This window comes from Mycteria americana, chromosome 3, assembly GCF_035582795.1.
Source record: "Mycteria americana isolate JAX WOST 10 ecotype Jacksonville Zoo and Gardens chromosome 3, USCA_MyAme_1.0, whole genome shotgun sequence".
NCBI classification, from domain to species: Eukaryota; Metazoa; Chordata; class Aves; order Ciconiiformes; family Ciconiidae; genus Mycteria; species Mycteria americana.
Window position 1 is genome coordinate 23923448 of NC_134367.1, and position 22846 is coordinate 23946293.

The following is a 22846-nucleotide window of genomic DNA, read 5'->3' on the forward strand; positions in this document are numbered from 1 at the left end:
CACAGCATGGCTCCCCCAGCACATGCTCTGTCAGATGTGTGTGCACCATCCTTCTGGAGGGTCTGGCATATACCTGCCACTAGTGCCTAGGAATTGCACTTCTGAAATCTGCTTGCCATAGTACATTAAACCTATCCTCTGCCACAGTGGCCTCCTGGCATGGGATGGACTAATTCTCTTGTCCTTCAGGACAGGGCAGCTACATCCAGACTGTTTTCTGGGAATGGACCCTTGCTATCTCCTGACCTGTGTCTGGGAATCCTTTTGGAGAGCTGGCACACAGCAAGGCATGCCAAAGGCTGTTCTAACACATCAGCACTAGGGTGATCAAGATCCAGTTTCTGCGCACATTACCTAACACTGTTTAATTTACTAATATATAATATGTTATTAAATATAACATGTACTATGTACTATTTACTGTATATATATATATCTCCTTAAAGTAGGGATGTAGTGCAGAGTGACAGGAACACCTTACGGTTCCAGTACAGTCAGTTCTGCAATGCCCCTTCTTGTAAGAAATTTTTGAGATGCCTCATTTGTTGTTAGCTTGTTTCATTATAGCGAGACACTGTACTGGGCTGTGAGAAATGTATGAATTATGTACATTTTCCTATAAAGACATTATAACATGTCTTAGGAAAGAAGCCTGCAGTTTTACTGCAGTTTTGCCTTGCTTTTGGCATTTTATCACCCAAATGTTAAATAGTGTGAAACTGGGATAGTAAAAAAATCATTCTTGTTTTTAAGAAGTTAGTGCAAAGAAATGTTGCCAAGTCCGACAGCTTTCAAGCAAGTCCAGAGTCAGTTAAGCTTTATATAGAACTGTGAACAGGTATTGGCATTTTTTTAAATCCTTCCTGAAAACAAACAAAAAAATGTTGAATAATATGAAGCCTAGTATTTAAATTCTTTTAAATTGTTTTTCAGACTTACTTTGCCTGTCCAGACGGTAGTAGGGTGCTCAAGGGCTTCATACCCAACTGCAGGCTTTTTGGTTAAGTGGACTACTCTTAGGATTTACCCCTCTGGCTTTGATAATTAATTGTATGATAAACTTCATATTTTACCTCTTTATTTTGTGAAATGTGTGGCTGAAGATTACCCTCCAGGAGGAGCTGTTAGTCCTGTACTTTTAGAGAGATAAATCTCAATTTAATAGAGCTTTCATCAAGTTGTGTTTTAGACATCGCAGTGCAGATAGTATCATTTTTGTGATATGACTCTGTCCAGAATATATGCAAGAACTGAAAAATAGGTGTCTGATGTGCCTGTCACAGGTGCTACATACCCCCAAATTGGCATCCTGTTATGCAATTTACATCAAACACTTTTACATATTCTTTCTTCTCTCACACCTGGGATATATGACCTCTTAGAAGACAAGTGCAATCAGAATTTCATCCCTTTCATCTGGCAGTTGCCAAGAAGATACAAATTTGTTCTTCTGAGAGGGAACTAAGTGCATGCATGCAGAACATTGTATCTCATCACTGGAAATTTCAGAGTGGCCTCCATTAAATACACTACTAAATGAACTACACAGAAGCAGGATTTAATTGTTTGTGTTTCAGACAGCACTCTCATTAGCTGATGGTTCAACCTAATAGAAATTCCAAGAAATAAAAAAAATCAACAGTTTTGTTTGACAGATATGTTGTAGAATACTTGGCTAATGGAAAAGTTCAAGAAAAAATATTGAAATGGACCAAAAAAAAGGTTTTTTTCATTCAAAACCAAAATGTTTTATTTCATATTAGAATATTTAGTATGTTTCTGAAACCAAAGCAGAAGTAAATTCTGAAATATTTTTAAAAATTAAAATATTAATTCTGAAATGTAAAAATGAAATATTCTGCCTTTTCAAAATTGTTTCTTCATTTGGACTAAGTTCTTTCAGCAAAATTGAGGAAATCCCATTCTACCCATGCATTTTACCAAAAATTAGTCCAAAATATTTTTAACTTTTTCTAGTCAGTAGTCACTTATATTTATATTTGTTAGAAACACAGCAAATAAGTTTATTTCAACAGTAAATTTGAGTAATTGCACCAAAAATATATTTGCACATAGTTTAGTTTCCTTTCCTTTACTTCAATTTTATGTCAATAGTTCTCCTGACTGACCCCATTTTAAATAAGAGAAGAACTGGCACATCAAAGTTTGTACCTATATCTTAACATCTGGCCATATATCTGCTAGTGTAACTTCCTCTTCAAGGAAGGATGTAGTAAGTGAGACAATCCATCACTGGGTCCTATTTTACATGAAGCAACTATTTTTTGCTTTATTTTTCATTATATTGTCCTTGCATAATAAATATCTTTTCTCACTAAAAAATGTATCAAGCCAAAACATTTATGACCATAAACAGTTTTGGTCAGTTTCCCTGGTTTTGTATCGTTTCCTCTGGACTGCCTAAGAGATGTGAGAGAGGCAAAAAATGCCGGTATCTGCCTGCTGGGAATAGCCATAGAAGGAGGAATTTCTGCAGCATCACTTGTGCTTTTCTTCCATGTCTCTTTCTTAAAATACATGGCAGAAGGGCAAGATGGATTAAGGAAGAAGGTTACATACAGAAAGGGAATAGCCAGACTGGCATCCTCCAGCTATCTCCTTTTGATCATTCTCTAAAGGTCATTTCCAGTTTGCTCAAGTTAATGCAGCCTCACACTAAGCTGTGATAAAACTGCCATAAAAAACAGTACAGCTTTCTGATTGTCTTTCATCAACGTCTTGCACTGTGTGACACCAGCAAAGAGCTTTATACACTTTCCTCGGGGTTGACATAGCTTGGTGTGTAATATCAATCATTAAGAGAATTTGTATTTGCATAATATGTCATCTGTTTTCCTCCTTCCCCTTTTCAGAGCTGATTTTGATGATTCTGCTACCTATTCAGCAGTTGCAACAAATGTCCATGGGCAGGCATCGACTAATTGTGCTGTGATTGTGCGAAGTAAGTCCTGCTTCATGATTAAAACAAGAAATAAATACCATGCTCATGTCATTGAATGTTTATTGTATGTTACTTATAGGGTTCAGAGAGGATGAAGAACCTCACCCAGCTGGGATAATGCCCTTCCACCGTAAGCATTTTTTTCTTTTTGCTTAGATAGTTTATGTACTCTTATCAGAGTAATGTTTTACAGATGAGAAAATTGTATACAACTTGCTGCTTCTGGCTTTGCTTTCTAAGCATTCAGTTACAATAGGAGCTGTCCAGATGCTTTTGCTTTCCCAGTTGCATTTCTAGATCAGCATACAGTATAATAGAGAGTTCCATCTCCTGTTCAGATCAGACAGTAATCTGTGCCAAGTACAATTTACTTATACTCAAGAATGTTTTCATTTTCTCATGCATAGTGCCCCTGTCATATGATGTTTGCTTCACCCACATTGATGTCCAGTTTCTGGAGAAGTTTGGAGTCACCTTTGGAACTGAAGGTGAAACACTGACCCTGAAGTGTTCTATGTTGGTCACCCCAGACCTGAAAAGACTACGACCTCGTGCTGAGTGGTATAGAGATGGTAAGTTAGTACATTGAATAGAAGCTACCTGGAAAATGCTGGAGGAAACATTGAGGACACAGATCAGAACATGAGATTCTCAGAATTAAATTTAGAATAGAGCAAACAAATATCTCTAGTTAGAATTTATAGAGCTGCACTCTCTTTCAATTAAATGACTTGGTCAACCTTTTCTTGAGCACACGTTTACAGCAACACGAGGTAATCTCATATCATGTAATAACACAATAGTTAGAACATTTACTGACTAGGTGGAGATCCAGACTCACTTCCTAGATTTGGCCATGATTTATAGTTGAATGCTGTGACCACCGAGCTGAAGGGTACTCAGAGCAGTAAATCAAAGTTTGAAGCACTGAGGTGTGGGCATGAGCCTCGACTTCCATCTTGCTCCAATATTCATTGTGAATTTTATATTAAAATCAATTTAATGTATAGTTCAGAAATACTTATAGGAGCCAGGCCTGAAACACATGCCTTTGCTCTGCTGTTTAAGTGCCATGTTGGTAGGTTGCTTTCCTTGCCTCTTTTGTCAGTGAAAAACTATGCTATGCCAAATGAAGCGGTCTTAACTGGAAGTACTGAAAATAACATCACTGAAGCATATCATATACTCTGGTGGATGGTACACAAACCCTGCATGAGTAGTGTTTATTCACTGCACCAAAAAAAGGTCTTGAAACATAAAACTAACTACTTAAATTTTAACAGTTAGCAGGCTAGTGTAGATATTTAGCTCACCACTTTTCACCAACCACAATCTCTGTGTAGGATTCTAAAGTAAATATTCTGCCTGAGGATTTAAGGAAAGCCTTGGTTATTTGTGAATTGTGAGACCTTTCCCCAAAGGGACCACGTCTGAGGGAGGTGGACTCCGAAGGTCGATGTTCAGACTGGTCCCAGGCAAGCTGGCAGAAATTTCCATAGCTGACAAAATGTGGTGCATAAACTAAGAAGTGACAGAAAGATTAATAAGGCAGTAAAGAAAATTAAGGATTAGGAAAATCAGAAAAAGGATGCTTTTATTGCTGCTAGTTATGCCTTTTGTTTCATGTACATCATAGTTTTACATAGATTCGCATCCGATCCTTCAGGAACAGACTGCTGCTTACTGTTTCATTATTATTTGTCTATCACTGTGGATACTTCATTGTGATGGAACTATTAGATGTTACTAAAACAAAAAATATGAAATAATAAAAATGGCTGTTTTGTTTGATGGATAACCTAAAATCTAAGGCTCATCCTTGAACCCAGATTCTGTTCCCACTGAAGTGTACAGGGATTTGTAATCGCTATAAAGAATCGCTCACCTCACTCTGAGGTGAGCCATCAGTTTCAATGGTACCTTTACTTTGTCTCCTACTGGGCCCAGATTCTCAAGGTGCCAAACCTCTGAAATTTTGGATTTGGAACTGCAGCTACAACGAACTGCTAATCTTCAAGGGATGTCCCATATTGTTCTACTTTTCATCCAACATGAATTGTTCTTGCACTATGGATAGGTGAACAAAAGCTTACGGCCCTTTCAGTTTAACCCTTCATGATGCCAAGATAATTCCCTCTTGATATGTAACAATATTATGCTTTTTGTTTTCCCCCTTATTTGACTTAAGTTTACCTTCCCTGTGAAAACCTGAGATGAAAAGTTGGTTTCTTTGAAGCCAATAGGTTTTTGCTAGTGAGTCAGATAGGCTTTCATCCCATTATTCTACTTCTGTTACAGGAAATAAGATGATACAAACAAGCTTAGATTTGTCCTTCATTGCACATCCATAGATCACAATATTTCCATGAGGTGTACAGGTGTATCAACTGGCAGAACTTGTTCCTAAACACAGCGGGAATTCATGCACTATGAACCTTTGCTATGTGCTACAGTTCCCTGTGTTGAGTCTCTTGAGAGCTGGAGGCAATGCATAAATGTAAACAATGAGAAGGTTAATAATTTGTTCAACATCATGTGCTTTAGACGTTCTGTTTGTTTTGAGAGCTAATACTTAATTCTACTTTTGCATTAAGACAAACTGTATTTTTCCTAAAATTTTTCAGTTTGTGTTAATCAAATAACAACTAAAGCCCTGAGATGGATATGTATGATTTACTTCTAATAATTATACACAAGAGAAATATGTGTTTATCCAGCATTAATAAGCTTCATGCAAGTGAACCTTATTGAGGATGTCTACTAGACTCCTAGGGGCATATAAGTCAACTGAATCAAATCCTCTAAAGTGGTTTGGGATTTGACAAACATGAATATGATGTCTATAATTCATGGCCCACTTAGAACAATTTAAGATACTGAAAGAACTAAATCAAAATGATATTTCAGGAACATATATCTAATCTGGATATGAGTTCAGCTGGTAATAAGAGCCTTCTGTTATTGATCTCTAATGTAATATAAACATTATAAAGCTATATGTACTGGCATTCCGCAGCCATTTATACTGTAATCTAGAATAAAATAATTGAATTCAGATGGAAAAATAATGGAGTGCAGAATTTAGCTGAAAATTCAGCAGGCCAAAATACATGATGAAAAGAAGCTTCAGTATATAGCCCACACCTTATATGAATTTTCAGCATAGAGATGTTTTAGGAAAATTATCTCATGTACTGAAAACAACATGTGAGGCTTGAGTCACACTGCCTCTGAGAGTTAGTATCCTGCAGGTTCGTTCTTTGGTAAATTGTGGGAGAAGTGACAGAGCACAACACGTGAATAGACTGGGAATTTGAGTCCAGTAGTGAGACCCTGTAATTGTAATATTATTGTGATGGCAGGTGCATGAATACCTGCTCTATTAGAATTTCTGAATATGTTTGTGGCCGCCAAAATTTACTCTTCTTCTTGGCTTGTCTAGAAAGTCATCCATCCAGACTTCATTAAAAAAGAGAGCTCCTGCTTTGGTAGGGGATCTGGTGGGTGTTTCGCCCTGTCTGAAGGAGATAAGTTTTTCTGCTCTTACCAAACATGACTGCCTCCACAGTTTCTGGTCTCAGGTACACATAAAAGGTGGAAATGGATGATTCTGGCCTTAACAGACAATACAGGCTTGCCTACCGTTTCTATATATTCAAACTAGAGTGTCTACCATTCCACTCAAGCTTGGAGTCTAAATAAGAGACCTGCTTTTCAGAGGTGCTGGTCGCTCAACTTTATTTTTTCTTTAGGCTTTTCCACAGAACTCATGCATTGGTTAAAGTTCTAGGTGAAGACATTTTTAGATTTCATTTAAAGTACTTCATGTCTCTCTACACAAAGTCTCGGTACATTGTGATGTGCACAACAGAAAGGGGAGATGCAGATTTTCTACGTAAGGATCTCATGATTAAGGATCTCATGGGAATGAATCCCATGAGAAGGGATGAACCCCATGAGAAGGGAAGGAATATAACTGAATTTACTTTGTATGCTTCTCAGAAAACAATTGTATGCTTAGGTGATTATGTAATTTACTGCTGTAAGTTTTAGTAGTGTGTGTCTTCCAGATGCCTTATTATCTGAATGTGTGTCATTTTTTTATACCTTCTTATGCAATTCAGCTGGTAATTTTTTTGCAATTGTTTGAGTGTCTGCTCCAAAGTGTATTTAAGAAATAGAATAATAAACATCTATAGATATTCAGCTCCTTTAAATACAGTTCTGCTGCATTGATTACAATAAATTAGTATGCAGTAGGTTTTAGGGAGTTAAAAATCAAAAATAATCCAATCAATTATTAAAAAGGGTGATATGTGAAAGTCCCTTGGCTACCATAAAATATCCTGCTCATTCTTTTGCTCTGGTTTCACTAGGCAATCAGATTAATTTGCATTAATCATGGGTCACCACCTCTCACCTGTGAGAGATTCAAATTTAATTTTATTCACTGCTCAACAGGCATGCCTTGAAGATTTAAATTTGGTGTATATTTATAGCAGTCTTCAGATTAAACTGAAATCTGGTCTTTAAACTTGGAGGAAGAAATTGAGTAATCTGACATTTGACCTGAAGAGGTAGCAAAACTTATTAAAAATGAAACAAAGTTCCACCCTGCATTCATTACAGGGTATGGCAGGTTTTCATGTCATTGTTTCGAAATGTGGATAATATTTTTCTCTGTCAGTGTATCAAAAATTATAGTGATGGAAATTCTGTTGTTGGCACTGCATAGGGTAGCCTGAGACCTCATATTCTCTAAAATTCACTGATGAAATAAGTTTAGAGAGACACAGCTTACTCTCTGTAGAGTTTTCATAGCATCAAAGCACCATCACTCTGAATAAAGCTGGCATAAAGGTTAGATTGTGCCCCTGATTAGCACAGAGCTGCACTAGGACGTAGGTTGTTCTGGCCAGCACAGTACCTTGTCTGATGGGTCTTCTCTTCCAGACGTGCTGATAAAGGACTCCAAGTGGACGAAGCTGTATTTTGGAGAAGGCCAGGCAGCTCTGTCCTTTACCCATCTGAACAAAGATGATGAAGGTTTATACACCCTGCGCATGGTTACAAAAGGTGGAGTGAGTGAATACAGTGCATACCTGTTTGTCAGAGGTAAACTTTTCATGTTTCTTGGGGAGAAATTAAAAAGAGCAGTAGAAAGATTAGTTTTATTAAACAATCTCATGTATTGACTGAAGTACAAAAGAAATCCAGCCTTGTGGTATTTCATAGTAATTTGATTTATATAGTAGTCTGTGCTAGAAAAAAACAGTCACCTTACATGAATGGGGAGCTTCAAGAGGAGCATGCTCCTGAGGACATTTTCTTTCCTGAAGAACCAGAGAAATAATTCTTGTGAAGAAACAGCTTGTTTCTTTCTTCGCCATCTCCTTTCCCGGTAGGAAATAAACGTCTTTGCATACTACCAGTCCTCACTGTGATAGCTTTAGCTCTTGAGATTGCCTACTGGGAATGAGTCTTGTTGGACATTCTCATATCCTGTGCCTGGCAGGATAAAGCAAAAGAAATATTCCCACCACTGTACCAGTCACAGTCATCTCAATAATCAGAGAAAAGAAGCTAAGTAAGAAATCAGCTCACTGAATAAATACAGTTTTCACAAGGGGCATAGATAAAAGGAGGTAAATGTATTAGAATAGAACAAAGGTCAGAATTTTCCCTCACATTTGCATGCACAACTCAGTGAAATGAGAATGAGCTTCCACATGCACCTGTGAGCAGAACTTAGTTTTCACTTTTTTATTTTTTCATTGAAAGATGAAAATATCTCTGGCTTAGCAGTTCTTTCACTCTCTTAAATCATTGGACAACATACTTGATGGTGGCAAACTGGAGCAGCCCCACTGAAGCTGTTGGAGCTATATTAATTTTAAACCTTGTTCTTCTTGGAAATGTATTGAAACATCTGTGTCTTGCAGAAGTGTCATCCAGACAATTTGTATGGGGTGGAGGGACATGAATTTTTTTTCGGGGGGCTGAGATCCATCTTCCTCACAGGACTAGTGCAAGGGCTTAATCAGCTTTGCAATATGTCCTGAACAATCCACTCTGCCACCCTGATGTCATTGGAAACAATTTGCTAAAGGTTTCTATTTCCCCATTACCTTCTAAGAAAGAAAGTACCCAGGTGAAAAAGGCCCACTAATGTATAATAACTTTCCCAGAAGTTTTTGTTGTAGTGGTGGGTCAATTTTAGGTACCTCTATTGTCCATTTTATACTGTGTCTGATCCCTTTGCATGCACAGGACCCTGGACTTGAGCTATATCCTCTGGAGTCCCTAGTGTCCTCAGTTGGCCTTCCTCTTGCCTTTTTTCATGTAGGCTGTGATCTGATACTGAGCACCAGCCACCTCACAACTGATTGTGATTAGACTCTACAAATTTAGACTCTATACAGGATGTTTTTGTGTTATAGAAACCTTTCTTTGAAGGGAGAGAACTTTACCTGTTAGGAGACTTCATTAGGATTTGTGGGTCCACGTCAGTCAACACCTCTCAAAATGATCGAACACTGATTACTTATATCTGTTGGTATTGTAAGACTTTAAATAAAAAGTAGCTTTAGAAATGTACCAGGAGTTTGCAAATTTTCTATTCCTTAAGAGATTTATTTTCCTCAGCTACGTGTTCTTTACTGGCTACCTTGGTCTGGTCAGTAACCCACTGAGCTACAGCTTTCAGTGGGAAAGAGCATAAAAAACAAATGGGTAGCTGGGCTTTTAATTCTTGTGAAAAGTAATGGGTGTTTGATGCCTAAACTGCTTTTCTGCCTCAAAAATATCCCTGAACATTTTTATCTATGTGGAGGTATAGACATTATGGGCCTGATTCATTAATGCAGTGAATTAGTGTGTAATGAAGTCTTTGGGCTCCCATTCATATAAACAAATAGCACAGTGAACTGGAAATCTTCCCTTTTGTCTTTGTGGTAGATTTCAGAGGAGTCAGAGTCAAAACTGATTTATTTTCATTTGTGATCCAGATGCTGATGCATTGATTGCGGGAGCACCAGGGGCGCCGATGGATGTTCAATGTCATGATGCTAACAGAGACTATGTTATCGTTACCTGGAAACCACCAAACACAACCAGTGAGAGCCCAGTCATTGGATATTTTGTTGACAAGTATGTAAATTGGGATTTATTTAATTTTGTTCATTGCCAAAACCATGTATATACTGAAGAAAAAAAAATTACCATTATATCCTTCAATACCTGGGTTCTTTAGATATATTTTTACAGACCCTAGGCACTGGAACTCAGTTGCCTACTGTGTTATATTACTAGATTGTTCCCTGGCAAACTTTTAGTCCAGATGATCTAGTACCTTCCCAGGCAATTCTGGGCACAGTCTGGGAGTTAGCAAGGGCCAGGGGCCGTTCATTTACAGGCAGCCACACTTTATCAGACACTAAAAATGCTCAATAGTATGGATGTGGTCAAATCAGAGAATGAGCCCTGGCAATATTTAATTTATAGAAGCCAGAATCCATGGGCATCTTGAATTATATTTAGTCTCTTTAATCTGTATACTGCAAAAGATGAAATCTAGATTATTATATTATCTTTTTATTTCTGCCTTAACTGTGGTACACCGGGAGCTCAAGGCATGGGTCCCCAGGAGCTGGTAGTTTAAATCAGAATGGCAGTTCGCTCTCCTCCAGTCTGCTTTGTTCTTTGCTGGGGTTTCAGCTCAGTGCAGGCAGCCCAGAATCAGGGGATCCAAGTGCTATTTTGCATGTCTTTTCCACTGAAGTGCAGCTTGCCTCATGTAGCCAGAGCAGAACATCTGATCCTTAGTGCCTGAAACTGTCAGTCACCAAAAACATTACTGAAATGATTTCATAATGTATACTGCTCTACACTTAAAAGCAACACTTGCAGCTCATTGCCATTTGCTACCCTGTAATTTGGTCTAGTTGAGAGACAACTGTCTGGTAATTGCTGGAAAATGTTGGCTTATGAATAGCAGTAAGTATGAGGAAATTAACTTAAGTCCTGGGGACCCTACCATTTATATCCAATTTATGCAGTGCATAGATCATGGGAGTATTTAACCTATTTTGTATATAATCTAGTCAGCTGTGCTTTTTGACATTTTGCTTGGATTACTGAAGCACCACGGAGCCCTTGATCATGACCCTATTTTTCCTGGTACTGCCAGGGCAAAAGGCAGTCTTCTCCACAAAAGTTTATAGTAGTAGGACACAAAACAGATGTGTATACACAAAGGAGCCAGTATGAGGACATCACTCTGCTTCTGATGACTCCTACACTCTGTGGCCCAACCATAGTTGGAGGGAAAAGCACAAAGATGCTTGCTTAAAAATATGACAAGAAAGAGATGGAAAAGATTAGATGAATGTTGCAATTTCAGCATGTTCTGCATGCATGGTGCATGTTAAAAATAGAAGTGAATAACTTGTTCTTTAGATGACAAGGAAGAGAACCAAATGGAAGGGAAGCCGAGAGAGTTGAAAAGGCCAAAAACCATGCAAGAAAAATGACCTTTCAATTGCATTATGAATAAATATAAGCAAGGCGGGAACGGGTTATCTGATCAGAGGAAAGAACGTATAAAGTGTGTGACTTTCATTAATGAAGGTGTATAGTTTAGTTCCTCAACTTAGTGAGGGTGACTTCTGTCATTCTGACTTGATGTGTGTAGGATGCTGTATATTTATTGTGGAACGATACTGATAAATGCTGTCTTCTGCTACTCCAAGATGTGAAGTAGGTTTGGAAAACTGGGTCCAGTGCAATGATGCTCCTGTAAAAATCTGCAAGTATCCTGTGACTGGTCTTTACGAGGGACGGTCTTACATATTCCGTGTGAGAGCAGTGAACAGTGCTGGCATTAGCAGGCCTTCTCGAGTCTCTGAGCCTGTTGCAGCTCTTGACCCCGTTGACCTGGAGAGAACACAAAGTAGGTTATGCAAGGCTGAAACAGATGTTGAATATTCGATCTTATTTTTTTTTCAGATTCTGTTTTCTTAGTTAACCTAAAGAGCAGATTTTATTTCTTCCTTTGATTGAATATGTCACTAATTTCAAGGTGGTGGATGTAGTTGGAATGGCAACGTCCATACAGACAGTTTGGCAGGACCTGGGGACTCCATCTCAATTATGTCTGGTTTTGCTTAGCTTTAAATATAGACACTCATTATCACAAGGAGCAATGTTTTCGAGAGAGCCAATATGCCCTGCATCATTTGCACTGGGAGATGGGTCCTCAGATCCCATAAACTTCTACGTTTGCTGGTAGCAACTTTTGAAAAAGCTATTGAATATGTCTGTTTTAGTTAAAGAAAAAATAAAAATTGTCATATGAATTCACTGGCCCACAGACTGCTGTATTTTTTCACACCTTTTTTTCTCAGTGAAGCGCCAGTACTGGCACAAAGTCCCCATGCTACAGGTTGGGGAGTGTCTGATATTGTGACTTTTCTGGCAGATGGAAAAAGTCAATCTAATGAACAAGCTCTTTCTGAAAGCTGGTCTTGTGCTCAAGGCCACTGTAGACTGCAAAGGAGCCTTATGAGAGCTTCTCCATGAATAGAGTAATCTGGCTTTGCTCTGGGGAGTAGTTTTATTGATTTAGCCATGTCCTAAACCCCTGTGCAGATTGCATATATCGTGTACTTGCACATCTTCTGTTTTGTGTGCTCCTTTTACTAAGAAGGGAATTAAACTCATTATGAAGACTGCAGAGCACTGCCCCAAAGTTGCTTGTAAAATTTGAGTTGAATATGCTCTGTTTCCATTAGCTTTATGATTAATTCCTATAACAAAAGTCCAATTCATGATACAATTGTTTACACATCTGCCACAGAATTGAGTCCATCTCTGTGACTATGATTATTGATTTTTAGTACTGTCTTACCATGCTCTGTTTTCCTATGAAAGTGAATGAAGCAGTGTATGACGTTGAGTTGACTCCATCTGTGGAAAGATTTAATAACAGAGTTACAGAAATAGAGGTGTACAGGCTTTTGAACAGCTGATGAACAATAATTTGGAAAATTTGTAAATACATTAAACTGGTTCAAGAAACTAATTGAATATTTTGATTAACAGCTATTCATGTGGATGAAGGGCGAAAGATTGTGATCAGTAAGGATGACCTTGAAGGTATGTAGCATTTCTATGATTTCAGTCCATCTGTTTATATGCCAGGGTTTTAGCATTATAATTAGAAACATAGCTTGATAAGAAATCCGCCTAGTGAGTAAACTCTTTAAAATAATAAATACAGACAGATATTCTGGTTTGCAAGGCTGAGAGAACACAAGTGAAAGGTGAGGTCTGACAGGACAGAGATCATCACACCCTCAACAGCACTATCATTATGTGCTGACAGCATCTCCTCAACTTTTTGCATTGGCTTTTCCCAAGTTTAAACAGCTGAACATCGCCCACATTTCCCTTCCTCCTATCCTTCTGGGAGCTAAATATAGCTTTTTAGACTGAATTTGATGACCTGAGCAAGTTATTTCCATTTTCATAAAAACTTATGCAATCCATCCCAATTCTTTAATGAATATATCCATCTGAATAGAGAGGTTGTTCTTAAGGTTAGGGTTGTACACTAAATATTTTTTCCTCAGGAGAAATCACTGCCAACTTTTGAGATAAAGCCTGAGTTTCTTCTGTCTTTGGTTGTTTCTATATGTAGTGATTTTTGGGGGGGCTCGGATAATGATCTTCTTCTCACTTAAACTGTCAAAAATGTTAACTATAATGGCTAGGTAGTAAAAAACCACCTCTGCCTACTCTCTTCCACAAAAGTTGTAAATCTGTAACTCAAATAATAACATAGTAAAAGAAAAACCACCTGAGAACAGGTGTAGTTCAAAGGAGAATCAGACATTAAATGTTTTCTCCTGTGCACAAGTGGGACAGATGAAGTTTCTCTACTTTTACAGTGGTACCCTAAATTAATTGATATGGATATTATAGGATCAGAATCACATTATAGGATCTGAATACATTTGTCTTACTTGTTTGGCTTCCAAGAACATACTTCTGCTGTCAGGATTGCCTGAGAATGATCAGAAATGTTAAACAGCCACTTTGGTGTAAGCATGAATAATGATATTTGAATTTCTGTTTCATGAAGGTGCGTATTTAATAAAGGAGTATGAATTTCCAAATACCTTTGTTTATATAGATCATTACTTTAATCTGCAAGATTGGAGACCATTTCTGAAAAAGTGATCTCATAGATCACAAATGGATTTCCTTTTTAGTGCCGGGTGATCTTCCATTCTGAGAGAGCAGGCTGTACCATCATGTTATATCATTAGAAATTATGTCAGCTTTAGGTTTTTCAAGTATGTAAGAAAACATGTTGAGATTTAGTTATGTGAAATCAACTGGAAACCTTTTGACTTTATGCATTATGCTGTGAAGGATTACTGTAATTTTCTTGACTGTATGTTGGCAATTTTGTCTTAAACTCAGCCTATTCCTGTGCCTTTCTTAAAGAAAATGTGTATTTGTAGGAAATCAAATATAGAAAGCATTGAGGGAAAACAAATTTTCTTTGGATATGTCAGTTTGCTTTTAAAAAAGTCTGATTTTGATTGGGAAACATGTACGATGAAATAACTTCAGTGTACATTTTGAGCCTGGTTAGTTCTACAGATGTTTATAAACTGTTAAAACATCACTTCCATGATTTAGAGATTATTATTGGAACATTTTTCTCTCTTTTAATGTCAAATCCTGAGCATTTAGAGGATATATGCTCCTTGCTAGCCTGAGAAGTGGCAAAATGTACCTTAAAAGAATGAAACTTTTTGCTTTCTCCATTGCAAGCCATAAAAATAAAATATTTGTAGGTATCTGCTGAGTTGCTATTTATGACCTATTACCAAGAGGAAGTTTCTTCAGGGCTGCATAGCTATGCCTGAAGCTGTCTGTCATAGGTCCAAGCCTCTCCTATCTAGTGCTGTTTTACACCATTGTAATCCCTTGGGTAGCAAAACTGGCTTCTTCTCACGCTGTGGTGGGTGAGCATGACCACAGACGGCCACCCTAATTTCCTCCAGCCTGGCCCAGCGATCCTGCCTCACGTTCCTGGTAACCCTGCAGGCTGAGTGGGAAAAGGGGTTTGATCAGGCCACACCAACTGGTGGAGTCACCAGAGGGCTGGTGACATATTTTTATCTCTCTGATCCACAGTTTTTAGAAGTGCTTTAGACTGTACAGCTGGTAATACCATCACGTTACAGGATACATTGCTAATAGGTTCTTCTTTTTCTGCTTTCTGCTTTGTTTTAAGCTGTTTTTCTCCTTACTCTACTTCCCTTCCAGATATCTTCTTCTAGTCTAATTTCTTGTAATAAGTCTTTGGACTTCTTTCTTTGATCAAAAAATATCTCTTATTTGCATATAGTGAGTAGTTTTTTTCCAAGGCATTCTGCCTAGCAGATAGAAGTAATTCACATGTGATCAAAGAAAAAGTGTGACAAATGCATAGGTTTTCAGGGGCCATATGTAACTTTTACAGAAAAAGTAAATAACTAACTTCTAATACTGATGATTCATTTCTCAAAATTTAATTGAAGTGAGCAAGTGAACTGCACAGATGATATCGTAGCCCCTAATAGCTGAGCATTGCACTACAGGGTGGGAGTTCAGAAAGATGAGCTGTAGCATGAGTGCTGACCCAGGGGTTAATCTGCTGTTTAACACTTGCTACGTTTATCACTCTTCCAGGCGATATTCAGATTCCAGGCCCTCCCACCAACGTACATGCTTCAGAAATCAGCAAAACATATGTTGTACTCAGCTGGGATCCACCTGTTCCCCGTGGCAAGGAGCCACTGACGTATTTCATTGAGAAGGTACTGTACTGTACAGTGGCATTCGGCTGTAAGGTGTTTCATTGCTGTGTGCAATTACATTAAACTCATTTTTAGAACTACAAAATGAACAATAAAACTAACACTTTCTGATGTCTCGCAGGATTTGGTAATGGGATGTTAGAGAAGCGTGGACAATCAAATGTCTTATTACATGATTTAATGAGCATTGAAATTCAAGGTCTGGGGAAAAGGATGCCCCTGTGCTACTTGCCTACTGCTGTCTAAAATGAGAACAAACTACGTGTGAAAGGTAGCAGTTTAATGGAAAAGAAACATCTTAAGATTTCACAATCCTACAGGCAAGACTGGAAGTTTGCAGTCTGCTGGTATTAAAGGGAAGTTTCTGTTAGTCCTGTGGTAGAGCAAGGAATAAACAGTGACTCATAATTTGATTCTCACTTTCCTTTTTGCAGGCTTATGGCACCCTCTGCTATACCCTGACATTTCCATTTTATTCCCTGTAAGGTCAGTGGAGAGGCAGATGCCTGTCTCAGATTCACTGCTCCCTGGTAGTCTTCATGGCTGCCTTCCTCTTCCCTTTGACTTGACAGGGGACTTCAGTGATCACAGTAGGGGAGGTTTGTTCTTCTCCCATCTAAGCTACTAAGATTTAGATACGTCTGTCCCCAAGCCAGGTTTCTAAATTAAGTATGTTAGATTACAGCCAGAGGTCATAATCTTTCCTCCTTGCTACAAAGTTTCCCCCGTAGGTAAATTGGGCCTCATACCTGACCTCTAACACTCTTACATGCCAAGCTATACTTAGGTTTTATGAATTATGCCTCTAGCATATGCCCCCTCTTAATGATCCAGAAACACTAAAACTGTCCATAAAACTGCCACACATTCAATTTGCATCTTGACTACTGTGACAGCCTTTTCTCAGGCCCTTACCATGCAATTTTTTTTTTCTCACATCTGCTCAGCACATTCCTCCAAAGTTCATTTCCCAGCCAATCATTCTGTTCACATCACTCCTCTTTTTGCACCCCTCATCTTGTCTTTTCCTTCTCAGTCACATCAAAATCTCCACTTCAAAAGACCTTTATAGCCCATCTCTACGTTCTTCGTCATCCCTTACCTGCTGGATGTTGAACCAATAGGTGTAAAGTGAGTTCCAGTCACTAGTTAAATTTTCCAGCAAGCATGTCCATGATTTCTCCCACTCTGCCTTTCACATTCAAAAGAAGTAATGAAAATTTCCATAGAAATAAGTATCTGGTTTTCTTTCTATGCAATAAAATAGCATGTCTTCCTTGTACTTATTCCCAGTTGCATACATCTGCTCTTATCTATAAATTTCAAGCACACTGACTTAAGGATTTTGAACCAGTTCTTGGCATGAAAATACCTCATTGTTTCCAGAATATGCAGAAATAGCCCAGATTAAAAGCTCAGATGTAGATTTCCATTGAGTGGACACCTACACTTGGTTGGTTGAATTTCATTCTAAGTAGGAATTGGAAAATATATGTATCTGCTTGTTTTACAGACATAGCTTTATATAGCTCCAGAAACAGCATAGAGCAATGACAATGATGAACAAACAAGTCTTAATTAAATGCCAAACTTACTGAGGGAAAGTGAGAATGAGGACTGAAAGGCTATTATTAGAAAAAAAGGTTCATTATACTAATTAATACCTGAATCTAAAATCTTTTTGCATATAAATAACTTATATATATGAATAACTCAGTCAGTTCATAGGTGAATGTTTGTTTTTTGCTTTCCACAGTCATCTGTTAATTTAGAAAAGCACAATTTCTAATTAATTTACTTCAAATAAAGAAGACTCAGTCCTGAAGAATAAAAATGAATTTTTAAAGGCTTCAAGAAACACAAAACGGAAACAAGTTCTCTATGCTGTATAGCAATGTTCCCTTAAAATCATTATTTAACAGATAAATCAAATCAAACTACAGAATAAAATGTGATGTTGATTCTTTCCTCTGTGAAAATGAAATACAATGATTAACATTTTTCATGCCAGAAAGTAAAATATATGACAAAATAATATTTATTTTGTATTTTCCATCATTTTATTATCAAGAAAATGGATGTTATATTCCTTTTTTCTGTTGAGAACACTAGGTGGGTTCAGTATCTATGAAAAAGATTTTGATCTACGGGCTCCAGCTGCTTACATTTTTATTATTTATCTATAGTAGGCCTCATATATACAGGGTAGTTTCCAAGCACCCATGAAACACTGTTCCTCCTCTAAGAAGTTCACAGTCTATCGTGTTTTGTTCCCAGACTCTCTGTTCCAAAATTTTAGAAACATTTAATTTGTATGCACCTTTCTGTGTTTGAAGGTAATTTTATTTAAGTTATTTACCGGACATTTGGGTTTTACTAAAATTGCTGAAAGATTCCATGACAACAAAAAATTTTTGGTTTGTGTCAACAGTTTGTCTGGGGAACCTAATGGACAGCAGACTTTTCTCAGAGTGCTGGTTTGCTGGGTCTCTTCCATGTGCAGTTGTGATGATGATTAGCTCAGCTGCTGCACGGATAATATTCAAAAGTAATTTTTTCATTTGATGAATGCTTTTAGGGACATGACCTTACTCAACAGAATACATAAAGCAGTGAGTAAAGTAACATCCCCCTCCCTAGCTTTCTGCAGAATTTGGATTAGGGCTTGCTTGCTTTATACTGAAACTTTGGATGTTCAAGTGAGTTTTGCAGGACACGAGAGTAATTCTTTTGGGACCAATCACTGTTGACAGTCATGGCCCTAACTGAAGGCTAGCTGTATGTACAAGTGTGCAGATATTGAAGTCTAGACAGGCAGGGAGACAGGGAGGTACTCAGACCTTTTTGTAGAGTAATGGAATGCATGAGCTATGAGAATTTGCATATGTTAAAGTGAGGCATTTGAGAGTGATCCTTCTCTTATAGCTCTTAAATTCATGACAGGATGCAATACAGCAATATGTTCATTTTTTGACAGTTCACAGAAGTGATTCACAGTCTTTCTTTTTTTTTTTTTTTTTTTTTGTAGTCCATGGTTGGCAGTGGAAGCTGGCAAAGAGTCAACGCACAGGTTGCAGTAAAATCTCCTCGCTATGCAGTGTTTGACCTTGCAGAAGGAAAATCATATGTTTTCCGAGTCTTGTCAGCAAACAAGCATGGCATCAGTGATCCATCTGAAATCACACAACCTATTCAACCACAAGATACCATTGGTAAGGCATTAATTGTAAGGCATTAATATTAAGTACAGTTGATATTTTACAAAATGGAAACAGACAACTCTCATTATAATTAGATTAGTATAATTACAATAATAGTAATTGAATCAATTTGTGTTCAATACTGTGAGAGATATCAAAAAGACCAAGATGCTAAATTTTAGAAAAATCCCCAAATTTTCCTAATGATCACAAGTCTCCTTGCTGAGACCAATAATTGTTAAAAAAGTTAAATTAATTTTAGTTATTCATTCTTCAGAGTGCTCTATTAATGTGACTTGTCAAAAAATAAGATAATACAGGTTAATCACTAACTTAGATAATTATATTGTCTGGCTCAGGTAATTATATACTACCTAATTCCCTACAGTTTCAGCTAGATAAGGTAGCCTTTCATTTCTTTCTTAGTATTCTGAGTTGCAAATTGCTGCCAGTGCAGAATTCCGGTGGCATGCAGATGAGTAGATTTCAAGGATAGGGGAAGATACATCTACATATGCAGTGGTAACTTTCCAAATGAAAATGAAGTGTTTATCTTGGGGCCACATTCAAAAACATAAGTGAAAATTTAGGGAGTGGTTATTCATCTTGTTGGTCAAATACTTGGTTTGCTCTTGCAGTTTTGCAGAGGTCACATATAACAGGCCCATGCATTGACAGATGCCACCTTAAGAGCACATATCTTACTAGTACACTTACTAGAAATATAAGAAATATTTACAGTATCTGATATACCATAGTTCACTAGATGTTGATAGATACAGCCTTCTTAATGTTTACCATAATTTAAAAAAATATAATGCATAACCTTTAGCTTGATCTTTAACTATACATGATGAAATAAAAGCATCTTTTGCTTTTATGTATTCTTGATTTGATGTCTCATTAATGCATATAAATTATTTAAACCATTCAACATTCCCCAAGGTAGGGAAGAAAAATACTGTATTTATTTCACTTAGTACAGAAAATAGGCTATCCCTTAGGGGTTAATGCAAGACGTTCTGAATAAATCATAGCTATAGCTGAAAGCAGAGAGCAGAAGATGCTATTTTAAAGAGAAGCTGCAGGAGTATTTTCAGAGGTGGAGTTTACCACCTGAGCTAAAATACATCAGACACACATAGCTCCTTTTAGTTGCCTGCACATAGTGCCATTTGACATTCATGAGGGTAGCTGTGACAACTTCATGGGGATGGCAATCATTACACAGGAATTATGGGTAGCTTTCTCTCTTGAGAAGAAACTAGAGGATGGATGGAGTATCCTAGGCCATCCAAAATGACACCTAATATTATGCAATTGGCTTGAGTGGTAAAAGAGTATTCAGTTTGAGATTAACATCTAAATTTAGGTGTTTCCATGTAGGCATCTACAGATGCTCTAGATGTCTCTGCTCTCACTGTGGCAATTGGAGCCTGCAATATAAGTTGGCACCCAGCTATGGAGTGTCTGCGTTGGGGTGAGATGAATCATTTTCAGCACTCTACCAACCACTGATCAGAGGCTCAGTTTAATTGGCCAAACAGACATCTACTACCTTTTCAAATGCTTTCAGTTTGCCATTTCAGAGGGGTGTAGGTATTCAGTATCTCCTGAGTCGTATCTAGCAGCTCCATGAAGAAGTCTCATATGCTCTAAAATGGCCCTAAATAAATTTGTTTGGGTAACTGAATGAAGCCCTAGCTCTTTGACTATAATGGCAGCTTAAGAACATGTGCTTGTAGACACTTACACGTAAACTCCTAAATATAGATACCTTTATCTCAGACTGAACCCATTTGATCTTACAGACTTACTGCATAAAGTACAGTAGTGTGTAAGTATTATTTTTTATTTTGAGATTGAAAGACTAAATGAAAAAAATGCTGCCTTTCTTGTTTCATGCTGCTTGTAGTTCTCCACAATATATCCATCTGAGGAAAATAAAATGCCTTCAATAGGCAAGTGCTGGATGCCTCTCTTAACCTATCATGAAAGGCTAAGACACTGCCTTAGTTCCTTACATTATGAAAGCTCAGATAGATATTTTATAGTGTACAGACTGTGTGTTGACCCTTACTAAGATTTTTTTTCCATTTAGGTCTTGATGTTTCTGGTTCTATTTATGCACATTCAGGGTGTTTAGGTCAATATAAACCAACAGTGAACTTCCATTGCATGTAAAGTGAACTGCGTACTATGCTACATTGGGAGAACTGTAGTCAACAGATGGAAGGAAGCTTTATCCACTTCTGATTGGTGCTGCTGAGGTTGATCCTGGAGTATTGGTTCTGGCTCCCTTAGTCTAGAGGGATGGATGTAGAGGAACTGGAGAGGTCCACTGGATGGCAACGAAGATGGAGGGGCCTGGAGGTTATGATCTGTGAAGAGAGGTGGAGGTAGCTGGGCTTGTTTAGTTTGGTGACTTACAAAGATGATGGTGCTGAACTGTTCTCAGCAATGCCAGATGACAAAAAAAAGAGGCAACAGGCACAAATTGTAGCTGTGTAAATACAGGTTGGACATACTCTCTTAGTGAAAAAGTTGCAAGAGCGCAGTTCTGGAAGAGGTCGTGCAGGGAAGCTGTGAAATCTCCATTGTCAGAAGTTTTCAAGACTCAGACAAACCCGTGACTGACAATCCAGTTTAGTGTTGGTGATAATCCCACTCTCAGTGATAGGTTGGACTAGATAATCCCCAGAGATCCCCTCCAACCAATGTTCCTATGCTTCTGTGAAATCCATCTAGCTAAGTTTAGCTAAACACTTAGCATTCAAACATATGCTTAAAGTTGTCCTGAAAAGCTGGCCTTTTCTGAATTGGGGTTGTCGTTAGTTGACTGGAAGGCAGTATTTCTTAATACTCATGATATCATACCTCTACAGTTTATGTGCATTTCTTACAGATGCAGTAGTGCTACAGGGACATAAGCTATGCATAAACCTCTTATTTGAGAGAGAACATTTTCATATCTGTATGCCTTTATCCACACTGATATTTGAAAACATGTTCTCCTATAACTCACTCCTCAGAAAACCTATATAAAATCAGACAGGTAGGGAGCCTCATAGCTTAGAGTAAGTTTACTCTAAGTAAACAAATGGAAAAATAAATATATTTATAAACACTTATATAGAATTATCCAGACTTACAGTGAAACAAATATACTAAAATATATATCATATAGCAATATTAACATGGTAGGAGAAGTCATAGCTGTAGTAATTAAATATGATAAAGGTGTACAGTGTTGCATCTACCTCAGCTTACTTTTATTTTTATGTATTTCATAACAGTATATGTTTTCTCTCTTTTTCTTAGTTGTCCCATCTGCACCTGGTCAGGTAGTGGCCACAAGGAATACAAAAACATCAGTTGTAGTTCAATGGGATAAACCAAAACATGAAGAGGATTTATATGGCTACTACATTGACTATTCTGTGGTGGGATCAAATCACTGGGAACCTAGTAACCATAAACCTATTAAATATAACAGGTATTGACAATAATTCTGTATTTTGGGGAGGTTTGAAAACAGTAAGAAATTTTTAAGCCAATTTATGTGCTAAGCAATGGTGTTATCATGGAAGGTGAATGTTGAATGAATGTGAAGCAAAACAGCCTGCAGACTCTCAGAGCTAAGCTTTTCAGATTGCAGGGCGGACTTTCTCCCCCCCCCCCCCTTTTTTTTTCCTCCAAAGAGAAGCATCTTTTGTCTATTCCATGACTTTGAGTTATAAAAGCAGGTTCTAGAGACATGATTCTGTATGTCTTGGACATGAGTAAGCATAAAATGAATGCCTTTCTTA

General features: G+C 37.7%; 1 protein-coding gene across 4 annotated transcripts in view; it reads left to right on the top strand.

Annotated features, from left to right (window-relative positions):
• Positions 1-22846, top strand: part of MYOM2 (myomesin 2) — an 82895-nt gene that overhangs the window by 19099 nt on the left and 40950 nt on the right. For all 4 annotated transcript variants that reach the window (XM_075498042.1, XM_075498044.1, XM_075498041.1 and 1 more), the window contains 10 exons: positions 2874-2962; positions 3042-3092; positions 3370-3534; positions 7916-8077; positions 9970-10111; positions 11713-11912; positions 13064-13117; positions 15710-15837; positions 18866-19049; positions 22359-22533. In XM_075498042.1, coding sequence (XP_075354157.1) covers positions 2874-2962; positions 3042-3092; positions 3370-3534; positions 7916-8077; positions 9970-10111; positions 11713-11912; positions 13064-13117; positions 15710-15837; positions 18866-19049; positions 22359-22533 — 1350 coding nt within the window. The remainder of the gene's footprint in view (positions 1-2873; positions 2963-3041; positions 3093-3369; positions 3535-7915; positions 8078-9969; positions 10112-11712; positions 11913-13063; positions 13118-15709; positions 15838-18865; positions 19050-22358; positions 22534-22846) is intronic.